Genomic DNA, 16,072 nt, shown 5'->3' with positions numbered 1-16,072 from the left:
AACAGAAGGCTGGAGATGTTGAAAAATCTTATTAGCATGGTTTTGATTCTCCATTTTTAATTTTTTGTAATTAAAATTTTCCATGTGACAACTGTCAGTATTTCTCTGAGAAAATGAATGCATTGCAGTCTACTCATGTCAATTAAATGAAAGTGTTTGCTTGTTCATTAAACATATAAGATCTTTTATTCTTTTGTTACTCAGTTTGGCTTTCATCATCTCCAGTATTTTCATCTGGACTCAGTGCAAGCAGGCAAATATACTGGAACATACTTCTTTCTCAGAACAGAGTGGCTATATTTTATGATACTTGATCTTTCAAAGCACAAAATAATATGATACTTTGTTTTATTTTAAAACTGTTAAAAAAAAAAAAAAAAAGCTATTTCAAAGATTGTGTTGGCTGCATAAGAAACAGTTAACTATGTGACCTGCATGCTGTGTCTCAGGCACAAGCCTGCTCAGTGGTCTGTGATAAAAGGCCTTATTAAATACTGTAATGATTTACATATGTCTGCAGACAGATATAACCTTTAATAAGAAAAAATGTAAAGGGAAACAAAGGGAAACTGCTCAGAACCATGTCCTGTAGGTTCAGAAATAGAGAATTTTAGTAGCACAGATTTAAATCGCCAAGGCAAACATACTCTAATATAGATGTTCATAGTGGCTACCAACAGCTGTGTGATCTGAAAAACAATCAGCCCATGGTTTTGTAATGTACATTAAGTGGTTGTTCTCAAACTAATGTTCTAATACATTTTCTCCCTGTTGTTGGGTATTTTCTACCCATGCCCTTATGATCCATACAGTTTCCAATACTACCCTGCCATCAGTCATGTGTAATTGATCTCTTGTCCTCTGTCTAGTAGGGGATTGTATTTACATTGGTTTCAGTGATTTTATTGTTTTTAATGTTACATGCTTAGCACTACATGAGCAACAGCTAGTGTGAGGCATTTGCTTACCTGCAGAGATTGTCATGGTTCTGTGTTCCTGTCAAAGCTCCTTCAGGGGTTCCTCTTGGAAAATCTGCAGCAGAGCAGAACCCTACCCTGAGGTAAAGGTTTTGCTATGCCGAAGAGCAGAAGTGTGGTCCACAGTTCATTCATTCTTTCAGACCTGAAGCTCCCCAGCTTTAGGCAATGCTTTAGACGAGAACTGCAGCATGAGGGAGGTTTACAGCTTTTTACAGAGTTTGGATTAGCATTTATGAGTTTGGTTTTTTGCATACAGGTCATTAACCCTGAAATATTAATTGGATTTGCAGCCATGCAAACATATGTTCCCCAGAACTGTAAAGCTGAGCAGTGATACCTGTGTTTTCATTTCAATTCACCTGCCTTTTCATGGGGCAGTGTGTGATAAGCTGGCCTTTTCTTTCCCCCTGTGTTTTCTTTGCACAATGTCCTGTGTAGCCTGGCAGGAAATGCGAAGTCTGCAATTGAAATGAAAATAGGAGATTATTGACACACCATGGTTTAAGTGACCTTTTTTCATTCACTTTTCTCAGACACATGGTGTTTGCAGTAGTATCTTTGATCATCCCAATCCCAAATAGCAGTGATCCAAACACAGTACGTAATTCTTACATCTCTTTTATCCTGCTGTATTCATCAGCTTTCTTTGGTTTTCTTCAAAACTGTTTTTCTTTGCCAGCTCTTGAAGAGTCTGGTGACAGGCAGTTTCCATTATCTTTATTTAGATATTGTTATTTAAATCATCTTATTTAGAGTTTTGATTTTAAGATAAAGCAGGTGGTCTGACCAGGCACAGGAAACTGTAAGATTTCATTTTGTAAGTTAATATTAATAATGTATAACATGATACAAGGGTTATTTGTTTATTCTCTAATGGAAAAAAGAAATTAGGTAGACTACTGTAAGCCAAAAGCTGGCATCTGGATTACTTTGACATTATGATAGGCCAGTAATTACAATTTGCCAGTAATTATCCATGAGCCTCGAGTAGAGGTATGTAACCAACCGGCATTACCAGGATTGGCTGTTTTACTGAGCTCATCAACAAGGAGAGGTGCACTCGGGTTTCCAGCTTGGCTTCTTTTGACTAGATGTTAGTTCCAGCAGAAAAGAGGGTTCAGTTAGCAAAGTTCTTTCAGGTCAAAGGAAGCACTTTGTCTCTTGGCTATTAAGTATCATTGGTGAGAGCCAGGGAACAATGATGGTTTGTGGGCGACAACATTAAGCAGTTCTGCTGTTGTGGCTAACTCGGCTAGCCCTGGTGTAAGAATTGGGTCATACCTGATGGGAGACATTAGGTGGTTTGTTTCTGCTGGGTTTTATGCTCTTTTGTTTTGGAGAGAACCTCTGAGCCAAATAATTAAGGGGGGAAGATCCCACCAACAATAAAACATGAAGTGGATCTTTTATAATACAGTTGCTGGCAATATGCAGAGGGCTGCAGGCATGCGTGCACACCACTCTCCCACCTCATAGCTATGTGTATAAATACTTCTGTTACACTCATGATGAATGAACCGTGCATGGTATGTATTGGGTGTTTCTCTGAGTCATATTTTCTAGAGCTGAAATCTGCATGAAGGGCTGCCATCACTTCTGAATTATGCCAGCACATGTATTCAGTTAACCAAGAAGTAAAAGGTTTTTGGTCTTTGTGTGTATTTTGAGCAAAAGAATGTTTCTTGTATGTGTATTCTCAGGTACATGTGTTGCCTTGTGAGTGGGATGTTGAGTCTGGGTTTTATTGAGAGTTTTTTTGTTTGCAGTGGGTCTTTGGGAAATCCGTATGTTTTGATGAAGCTGTTCTGAAGCACTTTATTTGGCTTACGGTAAGGGCTTCCTGTAAAACACACAAACCAAAGGCAGGCAACAGAAGCCACCAGGATTTCTCACATCTACCTAGCTTGGAAGCACCAAAAGGGAGTGGAAGCAGGGAAGGAAACCAAGCCCTTCATAAGAGGGCAGTATGTAGGGTGGACAAGAGTGTCCCATCCAGCTCACTCCACTGTCATGACAATGGGGTGAGAAGGGAAAGAAATACAGTGGATGCCACCACTGGAGAAATTTTAAACATAGAACAAAAATGGCCAGGAAAAAATACCAGAAGGGTTCACCATATTTACTAATAAGATATTTACCTCTAGTCAACTCAAACTGATTGTATTTCACCAGTTTTTTGCCTTCTTAAGATATATTCTGTTCATTTTATCTTTGTGTTCAAAAAGCAGCTAACAAATTGCAGACATGGTTGAGATACGAAGAATAATGAGGAAACAGTATGCTTATTCTATATATTTGGTTCTTCCCCTCTCTTAAGATGATGTAGAAAATGTTTCTCTCTGGTGGTATTCTATTATTCAATTTAATATTGAAATACTTGTAAAAAAAACCTCTTTCTTCTGGCATAGGTAAAAATCTGTATTTTAAAAGCTTGCAAAGATAAATATTTAATACCCTAATGGGCATCACAGCACTTTCAACAAGATTCACGAGCATCTAATGTGCCAGAAACAATTCTGCCATCTTGAGCTTAAATGACCTTAATAATTGCTAAGAAAATATTTTAGTACCTCGTGAAGCCCTGAAGTGAAGAGCACCCCTGAATGGTGACCCCTCCTTTGTTTCCTCTTTCACCTTCTCCTTCATCTCTCTTTAAAATCTGAAAGTCAGCACTTTTGTGGGTTTCCAGCAGAGCTGTGTCAGGAAGCAGCACTGTAGGAGAATTTGAATATTGGTTTCCTTCTTTGCAAAGCAAAGAAAAAAAATAGTAATACATCCACAAAAAAGAGGTCTAGAGGCACAAGAGGCTTTAATTTTTTACCCACTCTCATGTAGGGTTTCACAGACTTTGCAGCACATGTGCTGTCTAATGCCTTAGAGGAGATACATCACTAGTGACTCGTGGGAGTAGGTGCCAGAGGTACAAGAGGCAGGCTCTTAGGCTGAGTTTCCTGCTCGGCGAAGTAGGCTGGATGGGTGTATTGTGCAAGCTGAAAGAAGGCTGGAGGAGGAGAGAACTTTTAAAGGCAAGGAGGGAAAAACACATTAATCTTTTTACCCACTGGTGAATTTTATTCCTCCCTTAGTTTGCCAAAGTTGACATATTACGTATATTTAAAATACCTTGGTGTTTTGGGTCTTGTTTTGAGGACAGTGTTTCCCAAATGGCACCTCAGCGATGGTGTGTGAGCTTGATCTACTCAGTGACTTCACAGCAGTTTTTAGAAGGCAGCAAATGAATATTCAATGTCAGCTTTTGAGCTCTGAAGCTGATATATTTACTGCATTTCAAGAAGAATGATTAATTAGTAACTCCAGCGTGGACCTGCTGTTGCTGCTCCTGGGCTGTGTGCCCATGTGGGCAGGGTCCCACTGGAGGCAGTGCGACTCCCAGCAGCCACCAGTTCCAGCATCCTTCAGGCAGCTCCCAGGATCATTGCCTGCTTTCCCAAGGACCAGCAGGATGCTCCTGACTGCAAAGAAGGTTCTGTGGCACAAGGCGACAGCACTGGACAGTGAGTGTTGGTCCCTGCAAGGTCAAAATTGTGCTGAGTACCTGACAGGGAACTGGATTAACTGAAACAATTGCAAGTCAGTTTGCCAGGATAGCATAGCATTCCAGGACAGCATAGCATTTTAGAAGAAATGTGTGAATAACACTGAAGCAGGCAGGGGTGCCAAGGGCTGAGAACTAATTTACATCAATACTTGATCCATCTTGGCAAGGGAAGGCTTGGGGTGAAAGAACAGAGATGTTACATGATGCCAGGTTTTCAGTTGTTAGTTGTGAATTGTCTTGCTTCTGCTTTTGGAACTTGTGCCTGCTGACTCTTGCACCTCTGTAGGCATCTTCATGGCTACCAAAGAAGGTTTGGATGTAAGGAGTGAGAGCAACTTCATGTCAATGCTGGTGCACTATATAATCACCGACTCGAGCAAAGAGTCACAGGGAAACCAGAGCTCAGAGATAGGGTGGGATTTGATTTGGCAGCATTTCGTGGTGGTGTCTGTTGCCATAGTAAATACCTAGCAGGCAGCAGGAATTTGGTATGGGGTCATTCAGGAACTAATATTGTTGAACTGTTTGGTGATTCTGTTAAGGAGGTACAGCAGTCAGTCTGTTGTGCATCCGTCACTGGTGGTGCATTGCCATTTGAGAGTGAGGTATCCATACTGTTCTCTGGAGGAAATCCTGGTCTTGTAGTCAGACTCCTATTCACTTAGTGTGAGGTCTGTATGTCACTCATCATAAAGCCTGAGAGTAAATGTGCAGGGTTTTTTCCAGAATTAGTTTTTTATTCTCTAGTAAATGTAGGGTAGAGATGGTGGCATTCCATTTTTCCCATTTAGTTTTGTTTGCAAAAAGCACCATATGTGCCAAGTAATGCTGCCTTGGCTTGTTCTGCCAACTGAGTACTCTGGTTGGCTAAACATCTTTCTGCTAAAAAACTGGATAATTAGATTGTTTTATTTTAAAGGTCATTTTTAATTTCTTCTAGAAAAAGCCTGCTTTCCTCTTATGATAGCTTATCTTTTTGTTAGTGCTTCGAGTTTGTTATTGTTCGCTGCCTTCATTAAACTTACTGCAGAAATGATTGCTGCAATCCAAAAACAAATCAATTTTCTGGTTAAAAGCCAGGCAGTGAGCGTGAATCTCACAACAGGCATAATCCAATAGTATTTTCTTTCTTTTCGATTAGAGCTCTAGATACTAGCTAAAATTTCTGTTCTACTATATATATAGTTTTGCTTTTTCCTTTATTTCTTTGTGTTTGTATATGTCCTACTATTTACTGCTCCCTTGTTTCCTCCTTTATATAAACAAAAGTGTTTGATTATAAATCATTACTGTTACCTTCACAGGTATCTTTTCTGACAAGTCATATATTCTTCTTTGCTCCTTCAAATGTTGTCACCTTGCCATTCTCAAATTATATTTTAACTTACTTATCTTTGAGCATAAGCTCATCTACAAGGCCTTGATTTTGTTCCTCTTTTAGGTGGGGATCTTTAAGCTTAACTGTCTAGTTTCTGTTGCACGACTAGAATTCCATAGCTGGATACAGCAGCGTGTTGTGTACTCCAATACATCTTCAGATGTTTTCTGGCTTCTTTTTAGTGCTTTGCTGTGCGATCCCTGGGCTGGGTAGAAATGGCAGAAGAAGATCTGGCTCCTGGAAAAAGCAGTGTTGCTGTGAACAACTGCATCAGACAGCTCTCTTACTGTAAAAACGACATCAGAGACACTGTTGGCATTTGGGGAGAGGTAAGAACAGGTTGAACTACTTCTCTTGGAACATCCTTCTCATGTTATAAAACATCTTGAAACTCTGTAGGCAGATATGTCCATGCTCTGCGTCTGGGATTTCCCTATCCCAGCTGGCACTGCCAAAGAAATGTAAAAGGGCTCAAGGAGAGTGCTGCCATTTTTGTTCTAAACTCATCAAAGATCTCACCTTCACGTTTATGTCTCTACTGGTATACACCTGTGGAATGACAGTGTTGGGGTCACCCAAGCCAAAATCAGTGGAGTCTTTCTCCTGACCAAAGGGTTGAAAGTGGTGCTTTGGAACAGCATTTTCAGAGGTTTCAGTGGCAAAAAGGCTTTAAGGAAACCCAGACTGGTGTGGCCTGTGCTTTTGAAATGTGTGTGAAGACTGAGACAGATGGACAGATGCCTTATTTTAAGATGATTATTTAATCAGTTTCAGAAGGAAATTAATTTCATGTCATCAGTCTGTCTGTTGGTTCCTCTCCAGTAACTCTTGAATCTGTTCACCAGTGTCATCCAGTTTTGAAGAGTGCCAGATTCTCACACACTGAGGGAAAAACAGAGCCCAGCTCTCCTCTTTCTTAGTTTGCTGATGGGTCAGTGCACCTCCATCAGCTGAACCACACAAGCTCTGTGCTGCTTTCTGAATTGGCAGGAAAGACAGGCTAATGCTATGTGAGCTCAGGGGGAAACATGATGAAGGAAGCTTAAGGTATTGTGGTGTCAGACATAACTGTCTAAAATAGATGAAGGAGTGGAAGGTGTGAAGGAATCAGTAAGTGAAACAAGAAGAAAGGAAAAGGTAGGGTTATAGTGGTGGGACATATAGGTGACATAGGAGACAAATCCATAGAAAAGCATCATTATTTGATTGTTCATGGAACAATTTAAACTTCATCCAAATCTTATTCTCTGCCTTTCTCCTGACATGTTTTCATGAGGTTACACTAATGTGGATTTACTACTCAGTCTGAATGCCAAAGTGACGTAAGAGTGAATGTTGGAACCTTCACTTATGTGATCTAAGAGAAACGGCACTGCCAAACAGAAGAGGAATTAAAAGAAAGACTTGTCTATTTCAGTAAAAATTTTAGGAAAAATATCCTTCAGTCTCCCAAGTTATTGTTGCAGCCCAAGGCTTGAGTCAGTGTCGTGGCTACAGGCACACCAGTGCAGAGACGCTTCAGGGCAGCAACTGGGAGAAAGTGCCTCTTTAAAAATTAGAACTGTGTTTCCAGGAACACATTTGTGGAATGTCTGTTTAAAGTAATTTCAGAAGGGGTTTTCTATGTAAGAAATACATATTGTACATATAAATGAATAAGATAACATTGGTCTCATTTTTCCTTACTTCTGGGAACAGTTCTATTTAGTTAATACAGCTAGACAAGTGATTAGAGATGTGTCGGTCATGGACTTTGGACTTACTGCTGAGCCAGGATTGAAAAAAGCCCAATGTCTTTACATGTATGTAATCCCATCCATTTTTCAGATGACGGAACTTTGATCAATTTGAAATATATCTTTCACTTTGAAATTGTGTGCTTTGTTTTGGTTTAAGAGTTAATATTCACATTTTTCCATATTTCTCTGTCAGTCCTATTGTTCTGTGTTGAAATCCCTCACAGGTTTTCAAGCCAAACTGGTGAAAAGTTTTTGTCCTCTTGAATGAAAGTTTTAATTAAGAATGCTATTCCTAAAAACAATATAAAAAATAGGCCTGACAAAACAATGAGGCACTGTGCTTGGATAGGTGGCCCCTGAAGTGTATTGTCTTCTTGATCTTTAAAAGAAATCATTACAACCAACCACATTTTTGTGCTGGCAATGTAATGCTTCAAGAGTGATTGGAAGAGACATGTTTTAGAAAGGAACATGGAAAAAGTGTGCTTGTCACTGACATAGCAGATGCAGTACATACAGCAGGAATCTATTATGAAGCTAGAACTGATGACTGCAGAGACAGTTTTAAGATTGGCTAAAGATTTATTTTAGCTGGAATGTAATGAAAGTGAAATTTGGGCTGGGACCATCCCCAAGTTTTAAAAACACAAGTGATTTAAAAACACAAAACACAAAAAACCCCACACCCTGGGTAAAATCCCAGCCCTATTGCAGAAGCTTTGTCACTGGCTTTAATGTGGGATTTCATGCCCTTTGCTCCCCTCCAAAAGAAGTTGCCTGTAAATTCCTACATTCCATGGTTCTGTAGTAAAATCTAAGCAGAAAAACTCATCTGTTTGTTTTGCTACTTTGCCATGCATTCTATTCATGTATACTACAAATTCACTTACATGAAAAAGGATCATTGTTGCCATCGACCTATATAGCGCCATTTATAACACTTCCCTCAAGGACTGGTGGGGTTGAGCCTGCCTTTCTTTATTCACTTCCTCCATGTGGCTCTTCCCTTTCCTCATCTTGGACCATCAGGTCTCTGCAGCTCTCCAGGAGTCTGAGACACTGAGGCCCATGTTCAAGCTCCCATTCTGTCTGAATCATTTCTTCTTGCCCTATACAGTGTTTTTATCTCTAAAATAGCTTTTTGTATAATAAGGCAACAAAACTTGTAGCAAAATATATTGCTTCTGACTGCGGCCAAGCTACCCCTTGAGCATTGCAAGGATAATTTCCTATGATTTATGTTGCTTATCTGCCTATTCTCCAATCTTTTCCAGCTAAGTTGTATTCAGTTTTAATACCCTAATCCCAGTGTATTTTGATGATGAACAGATTTTACCTTCTTTTAATAATTTCCTTCTGGAACAAATACATAAGTAGAAAATGGGTCCAAAAAGCAATCTTTGTGACACTTGGTAACATTCTTCACACAATCTGTTTACAGCTTCTGTTCTCCAAGCAAATTTCTCACCCTTTTTCTTTGTGATGGCTGTTTTCTGTTTAGTTTCCTTCGCCATCCTGGCCTGCCTGGTGTCATCCTGGCTTTTGTTTTTTATTGCCTATGTTTTTCTTTCTGTATGCCACAAGCATCTCAATGCTGCTGATTCGCCCATTTCCATGCATGGTTATAGCAGCTACATCTGTTTCTGCTTTTCTAGGAGCAGCCCTTGTATCCAGCCTTGCATCTCAGCTACAGCTGTACTTTTTTCATCAGGCAAAATATTCTTGTGTTGGCATCACATAACCAGCCCATGTCTCCTACCTCTCCCATACCCCCTCTCGGTGCTTGCACTGCCAGCTCTGTGTCACAGGTCCCCTTTGAATCCCTGTTAGGAGATTTGGGGGTGAGAGGTGATCAGCAGTGTCTGCCCCTTGCTGTCTAGCCTGGAAACCCTGGAAGCAGGCCCTCCCAGGGTGATGTGAGTGTATGTCTTAGACACAAAATTAGATGTCATTAAGACCTGAGCCACTGTAACCAAGCGGAATGAGGGTTTCTGTGTCACTGAGGTGAAGAAAAAGGTGGTTGTTGAAACATTTGTCAGTAGGAAGTCAGACCCTTTCCATGCTTCATGTTCATTTATAGATTCTGGCACAATAGAGAGGAAAGAAATTACTCTATATTTAGCTGATAGCTTCCACCTTCTTATCAGCGGGAGCTTGTCTTACCTCTCGGCGATAGGTCTAGATGATTTCTGTGGGATTTTGTGTTCTGCGGAGTAGGTGTACAGTCTCTGAGAAGAGAGCTATTAGATATGATAAAAGAGGTAGCAGACCTTCTTCAAATACTGTGTATAGGAGGAAGATTAGCATTTGTGAATTAGCATCAAAAGAAAAATTGCCTCTAAATTTGTTTCCTCCGAGGGGAAAAAGCATTCTCCTTGTTCTTACATGCCAGAAGAATTAGGGAGAAATCCTGGCTCCAGGATTCTGCAGTCATTGGCAGAATTCACATTTGTGTCTTAATGCTAGGTTTTTCCCCTTTAATTAATGTTTCTTCAAAGAGTATTCTATAAATCCTTTGACATGTACAAATTGCTGTCTGTTCCCATGACCCATTGGTTAAGGTTTATGGAAACAAAGCACATTGTTTGAAGGAAGAAACTCTGGCTCCAGAGTACAGGTTTTGATGTAAGCTATTACTATTAAGACAGTTCTTGACTTCTTATGTATTTGAAAGAATTTACTGGAGAACGGTAAACGCATAATTTGTTGAATAACTTGAGGTTGAATGAGTCAAATAGTTGCATTTAAAAGCCATCAAAGCTTTTTGTGACTGGGATCATTTAAAAATATAGTAGTAGCAAGATACCGTCTTGGATCTTTTTCACACCAGAAGTAGATGAACTTGTTTTCAATTGGTGTTGGAACAAATGGAAACTTTGAGTAAATTAAGCAAGTCGAAACTGCATAGGCATAACACACACTGATCTCAGTTTGAGAGGGGGATGTACTGTGTAACTGTACTTTGTCTGGAGTTGCAGGGCAAAGACATGTACCTTATACTGGAAAATGACATGCTGAACCTGATCGATCCCATGGACCGCACAGTTCTTCATTCACAGCCCATTGTGAGCATCAGAGTCTGGGGCGTGGGGCGTGACAACGGCCGGTGAGTCTTCACTCTCCTTATCTCTCTTGACTTGGTGCTATTTCTGGCTGCTGATAGAGAATAGACATGCACCTGGAGCAAGTTAGGTATCAAACCTATTCTTTTGATTGAGTAATTGTGTCCCAGGGGCTATGAGGAGGTGGGTAAATTCTTCTTTTGCTTGCTTTTTTTAAATCTCTGCTTTTCATAGTGTACCACTTACATGCTGTTTTAATAAACCTGTATTGAGCAAACCTATCAGATTAATTCATCCAGGTGCGTAAAACTGCACATGCAACATTATTTTGTTTTAGGGATTTATATAATACTTGTTTACTGTAAAACCATGCATTCAGGTATGTTCGGTTGTATGTTTCTCCTGGCTATGTGAAAGCATGTCGTCTTGCTGGTCCAAGTTAAATGTGCTGGTTTGACTCTATGCATGTTTTCCACTTTCTTGGGATACTTGATTTGACAGAGAAAGAAGTAAGATTGAGGGAAAAGTAATGTTTTTAATCCATGACTATTACTTAGAGATCTTGATGTAAGACAGTTCTGAAGGGTGTGCGGACAACTAAGGTTTGTCCCTGAAACCTGACTGCCTGTGAGCTGAAGTTCTTCCCTGCCACAGGGAGCGACCATGGGTGTATGCTAACGGCCTTCCTGCCCTGGAGGCAGTCTTTCCTTAGCATTCCTCCTGACCCGTCATCTTTTGGTAACATCCTTCTTTGTCATATAACATTGCTGTGGGAACAGGGTTGTGAACGTGACTGACACAGCAGGACAGCAAACTGTCTCCCTGCCCCATTGAGCATTTTGATGTATCAAAACCATTGCCATTCACATTGAGTAATTCCAGGTTCTTCGGACAGTATCCATCCCGATACATGGGCAGTAAGAATTGAATAACATTAATGAGCTGCTGTGTTTTGTGTCCATGTTTGATTATTGAGATATTTGCAGTAATAAGGTCTGGGTTTGTTGGGTTTTTTTTGTCTCTGACTTTTGATGGGAAATGACATTTTGGACCTGAACAAATCTTTCCCGGATTTTCTGAAACTCCTTTAATCTCACACACGTACACGCCAAGTTTCTGATTATCTCTGGCCAAATTTCCAAAAGGAGGGTGACCCAATTCCATCTTTCTATATTTTTACTTCTGTAAATGACTGATGGTTCATTTTGTTTTCTTTTTTACTGTATTTCATTTCCATTGTGCAGGTTTTTGAGAGATCTGAAAGGGGCAAATCCAGTTTTAAATGGTGGGAAGTAAAAAGGTTTTAACTTCTTATGAATAAACCCTTACAGTGCTTTGTTTGCCTTGGAAAATGAGTGCACTGCGCATTTCTATGCAAGTCAGATTTTGTAGTAGCTTGTTTTGGTCAGGAAATAAAGCATCATAAGGGACACCTAAATGTGATGCAGCTTTACAGGATAAAGGAAGTCAGCTTTGCTCTTTGTTAATTGTTTTGGAGTATTTATAGTTCTTTTTTCCAATATTTACATTTCCTTGGAAAATAAAATCATTCCATTATGTTGTCTATAAAAGATGTGAGTCACATTTCTCCAGGCTGGGTACCTTGTGCTCCGAGAGACAGAACTGGTCATAGAAATATCCATGCTGAAAGGAGACATCAGAATTTGAGAAATGTGCCCTTTGCAATCATGTGGCACCTTGAATGTTGTGAGTTTTTGGTGAAATGTATCTGGGGGCGGGAGGCAATAGCAAACTCTCTTAGAGGAACATAAGCCCTGTCAGTAGGACAGAAGTTGGTGGGAAGGGTTGTTTGTGCACGGGTCATTGTGTCTGCTCTGACCTATGGACCTGCCGTGGTATCCCACAGTTACCTAAAGCTATGTACCAGGAAATAGCATCTCTGGTCCCACTCCTGCGTATTTTCATGGGGACCAAAGATGAATTCCAGTTCTGTTGGCACTTCTGCAGAAACTCATGTCTCTATTAAGGAAAAAAAAAAAAGGTTGTGGAGCATGTTGGAGAAGTACAGGTCCAAGTTTAAAAACAAACCAACCCCAAACAAACCCAGTGCTCTTCCTTTTGATCATAAAAGGTAGGTGCTTCCTCTACTGTTTTGCTGAAAAGCGGTTTTTGTGGGGTTGTTTTTTTTTTTTGTAACACTGACAGTACAGAGAACCTGGCAGAGCAATTAGACTGATCTTTTCTCATCTTTCTACCATCAGAATAGGGAGCTGGCCTTTCTGTGCTGAAAGTGAACATTTCTTGTTGCTAGAGAACATGACTTGTCTTGATTGGTTGCTGTAAATAACAGCAAGAAATAGTTTATTGAAGGTTTAATATATAAATATACAATCAATATTAGCCTTAATATTTCGTTTGCTGGCACAGTAATGTTCTTAGCTGCTTCTACCAAAACCTACTTTTTTATAAGTTTGATTTCAGAGTTTTCCTATTCTTAGCCCTTCTCAAGTATTTTCATAAATGCTTCTACAGAAATTTTGTGTCCAGTCAGGGCTGGAGCACACTCTTTTTGAAATTTCACTTTATTGACCCATTAAAAGTAAAAAGACTAAGAAAAGAGTTAGCCATTATTTGTGACTAAACTCAGACTGGATGTGATGATAAATAGCAGAAGATCCAAAAGACAAGCAAAAAGAACAAATTTATGATTGATTAATCAGATGTACAATGTGTTTTGGGCATAGAGAGTTTCAGTATAGGAAACATGCTTTGAAGGGTAGCATAAATGATGTAGCGTTTGCTGAAGAAGTACTAACACACAAGAAAAAAGCATTTGGTGACAGGAGAACCGAAGATGAGAAAACCACATTGTTGAGCTGGAAATCGCACGGCATCTCTTTTCATGTACACATTAGCATGCAGTCCTCGTAGGGGCTCATCCTGGTAAGAGTACCTACTGGTCCTGAGGTGAGAAACACCAGAGCCACTCACTGATTGCAAAGCAGCTTTCCATGAGTTTGCCACCATCAGAGAAAAGTGAGGGGGTCACATTGCTGCTTGGGTGGATTAAGGAAGTTGATGCAATCACAGGTTCTGGGATGAAGCTCTTCCAGAAGTTGTTGCACATAGGTTTTGTTAATTAGCTACATCTTCTGGCCCAAGAGCCTGTATAATATATTGGATTTGTTGTGAAAGGCAGTGTTTCAATTTTAAAATATTGTAGAAATGTGAATTTTCCTCTATTTGAGCTAAAAGAACCCCATAATGATCTGCAGGCCCTCCTTTTTAACTCTGTTTTGCTTATAGTAATTTATTTAGGTAGCTTTGCTTTGGAAGATGAAGAGGTTTTCTAATGACACCTGACCAGATGATTCTCTAAACTATGCAGTAATGAAAGATTGATGAAATACAGAGATCTGCTGATAAAAGTTTAATCCGAGGATGTGTCTGCTACCTCACCTCAGGCAGAAACATCCTCTGGGAGGTTGTAATCACTCTCTCCATGCGTTACACTATTATCTTGACCTCTACAGTTCTGTGATAAGTAAAGGCTTCATCATTTTGTTGGCTTAGGCTGTGTAGTGATTCTGTGTTTCAAAAGGTAGCATCCCTTGGTTTCAATTAATCGGCAGAACATGTTTGACTTTAAGAAGCACCTTCACAAGATCATGAACAAAAGCAGGTTCCCACAAATTGGTGGTTATGCATGTATATGTGAGTACATATATATGTAGACTCTGAGCTCCTATGTTTGATACATATATATGGGTATTGAAAGAAAATAAATATACTGTATCTGTCCAACCGTTTGGCAGACTTGATTTCTTAGGCCATACTGTGTGATTTTTAAAAGCGAAAGCCTCTATACTGTGTAGAGTCGTCTTCTCTTGCTGTACTGAAAACAGAGCCATGACCATTCATTTAGAATTATATGTAAATAACAAAAGTCCTCACACTTGTTTAAATAGTTTGATTTCAAGATCACTAAGGTCATTGTCACTTGGAGGGCTGGTGGTATCACAGGTCTATTAGTGAACAATTGTCAGTGCTGTGTTTGCTTCCTAACAAGGCCATCCATGACATGGTTTTTTCTGGGCTTTAAAATCATGTTGGAAAATAGTCTACTGAAGCTATAAAGGGTTGTTCTTCTCACTTGTGAGCTGCAAGACTGTACATTAATCATTCCTCATGTTAGGTTTTGTCTCCCCTTCTCGACTGGTGGTTGCATGCCCTTTGCTTTCTGAGCAGCTCGCTAACAAGAGAGAAAAGGTAATGGCCCATCAATTTTGCAAAAGAGTTTCCGTTAGCACATTTCCCTCAATCCTGCTTTATCTTCATTGCTCTTCCAGCAATTCAAAGCCCACCTCAGTTTTTAAAACCTCTACAGGACTTAAGTTGCCTAAAAGAGCACGGTTTCTTCTCGCCTGCTATCTCCATACAACAACAGTATCTTCCAGTTGAAAAATTCAGTGGTTAGCTGGCCAGGAGGGCTGCAGGTGGGTTCAGGAGACAGCTTTGGTGGGGCTGAATATGGAACTGGTTACTGGATGCTGTGGGCACATGGCATGTTGGACAAAACATGTAGCACGTGACTGTTCATGCAGTAGCTTTGTCACCACATTGTGCAGGTTTGCTTTCTCTGTATAGTTTGTGTGTTTCCCTGGTAGGCTTAGGAGGAAGCATGGTTGCTCTTGTTTTTAAGTGATGGAGAGGCAGATTCTCTGATATTAGGGTTTTCTGATTACGAGGCGCTCTGACTAGACAGTGTGAAAGCATTGCACTCCCTCCTCTGCCCTAATAATGCCCATTTTGTCAGGTGATGGTGGTGGGGATCTCTTCATCTCTATGAATGTCCATTGTCTTACTTCTTTGAACTGCTGCTGTTTTTCTGCTGCCTAGACGTCAGGGAATAAAATGAGGCTGGGAATCAAAATGGAAAGGAAGACAGAGAGAACAACTGGATTAAAGAAAAGTAGGACAATGCATGCACCAAAGATGAGGCTCAAGCTGCTTCTAAAAGGGAGAGCAGATAGTTAAATGAATTGACACCCGAAGGCAGGTGGACATAATCCTCTAGGGCTGGCAGAGAAGAAAGTCCTAACAACAAAACAGGAATCACCTGAGCTCTGTTATTTCAGGACATGTTAAAGCAAGAGCTGAGAAAACTATTGGGGTGATGTGAGTGAGAAAATGAGACAAATCTGTGGAAAATGAGGAGGAAATGGTGTAAAGTGGTGGCTCACATTCCTCAGAATATGGGGAGTTAAAAATAGGATACTACCTTGCTGTTTCAACAGCTAAATGAAAATGGCCTGGTTTCAGAGGTAACACCTGCACTGTCCACTGACTTCCAGTGTCTTTGAAAATCAAATGTCTAAATGCAGATGTAGGAA

At 40.1% G+C, this 16,072-nt stretch overlaps 1 protein-coding gene across 15 annotated transcripts in view; it reads left to right on the top strand.

Annotated features, from left to right (window-relative positions):
• Positions 1-16,072, top strand: part of APBB2 (amyloid beta precursor protein binding family B member 2) — a 179,622-nt gene that overhangs the window by 125,809 nt on the left and 37,741 nt on the right. For all 15 annotated transcript variants that reach the window (XM_030493263.2, XM_032920085.1, XM_030493261.1 and 12 more), the window contains 2 exons: positions 6,100-6,246; positions 10,635-10,762. In XM_030493263.2, coding sequence (XP_030349123.1) covers positions 6,100-6,246; positions 10,635-10,762 — 275 coding nt within the window. The remainder of the gene's footprint in view (positions 1-6,099; positions 6,247-10,634; positions 10,763-16,072) is intronic.

The sequence above is a fragment of the Strigops habroptila genome, chromosome 7, assembly GCF_004027225.2.
Source record: "Strigops habroptila isolate Jane chromosome 7, bStrHab1.2.pri, whole genome shotgun sequence".
Taxonomy (NCBI): domain Eukaryota; kingdom Metazoa; phylum Chordata; class Aves; order Psittaciformes; family Psittacidae; genus Strigops; species Strigops habroptila.
The sequence above is the reverse complement of the archived record's forward strand: the minus strand, read 5'-3'. Positions and strand labels throughout refer to the sequence as shown.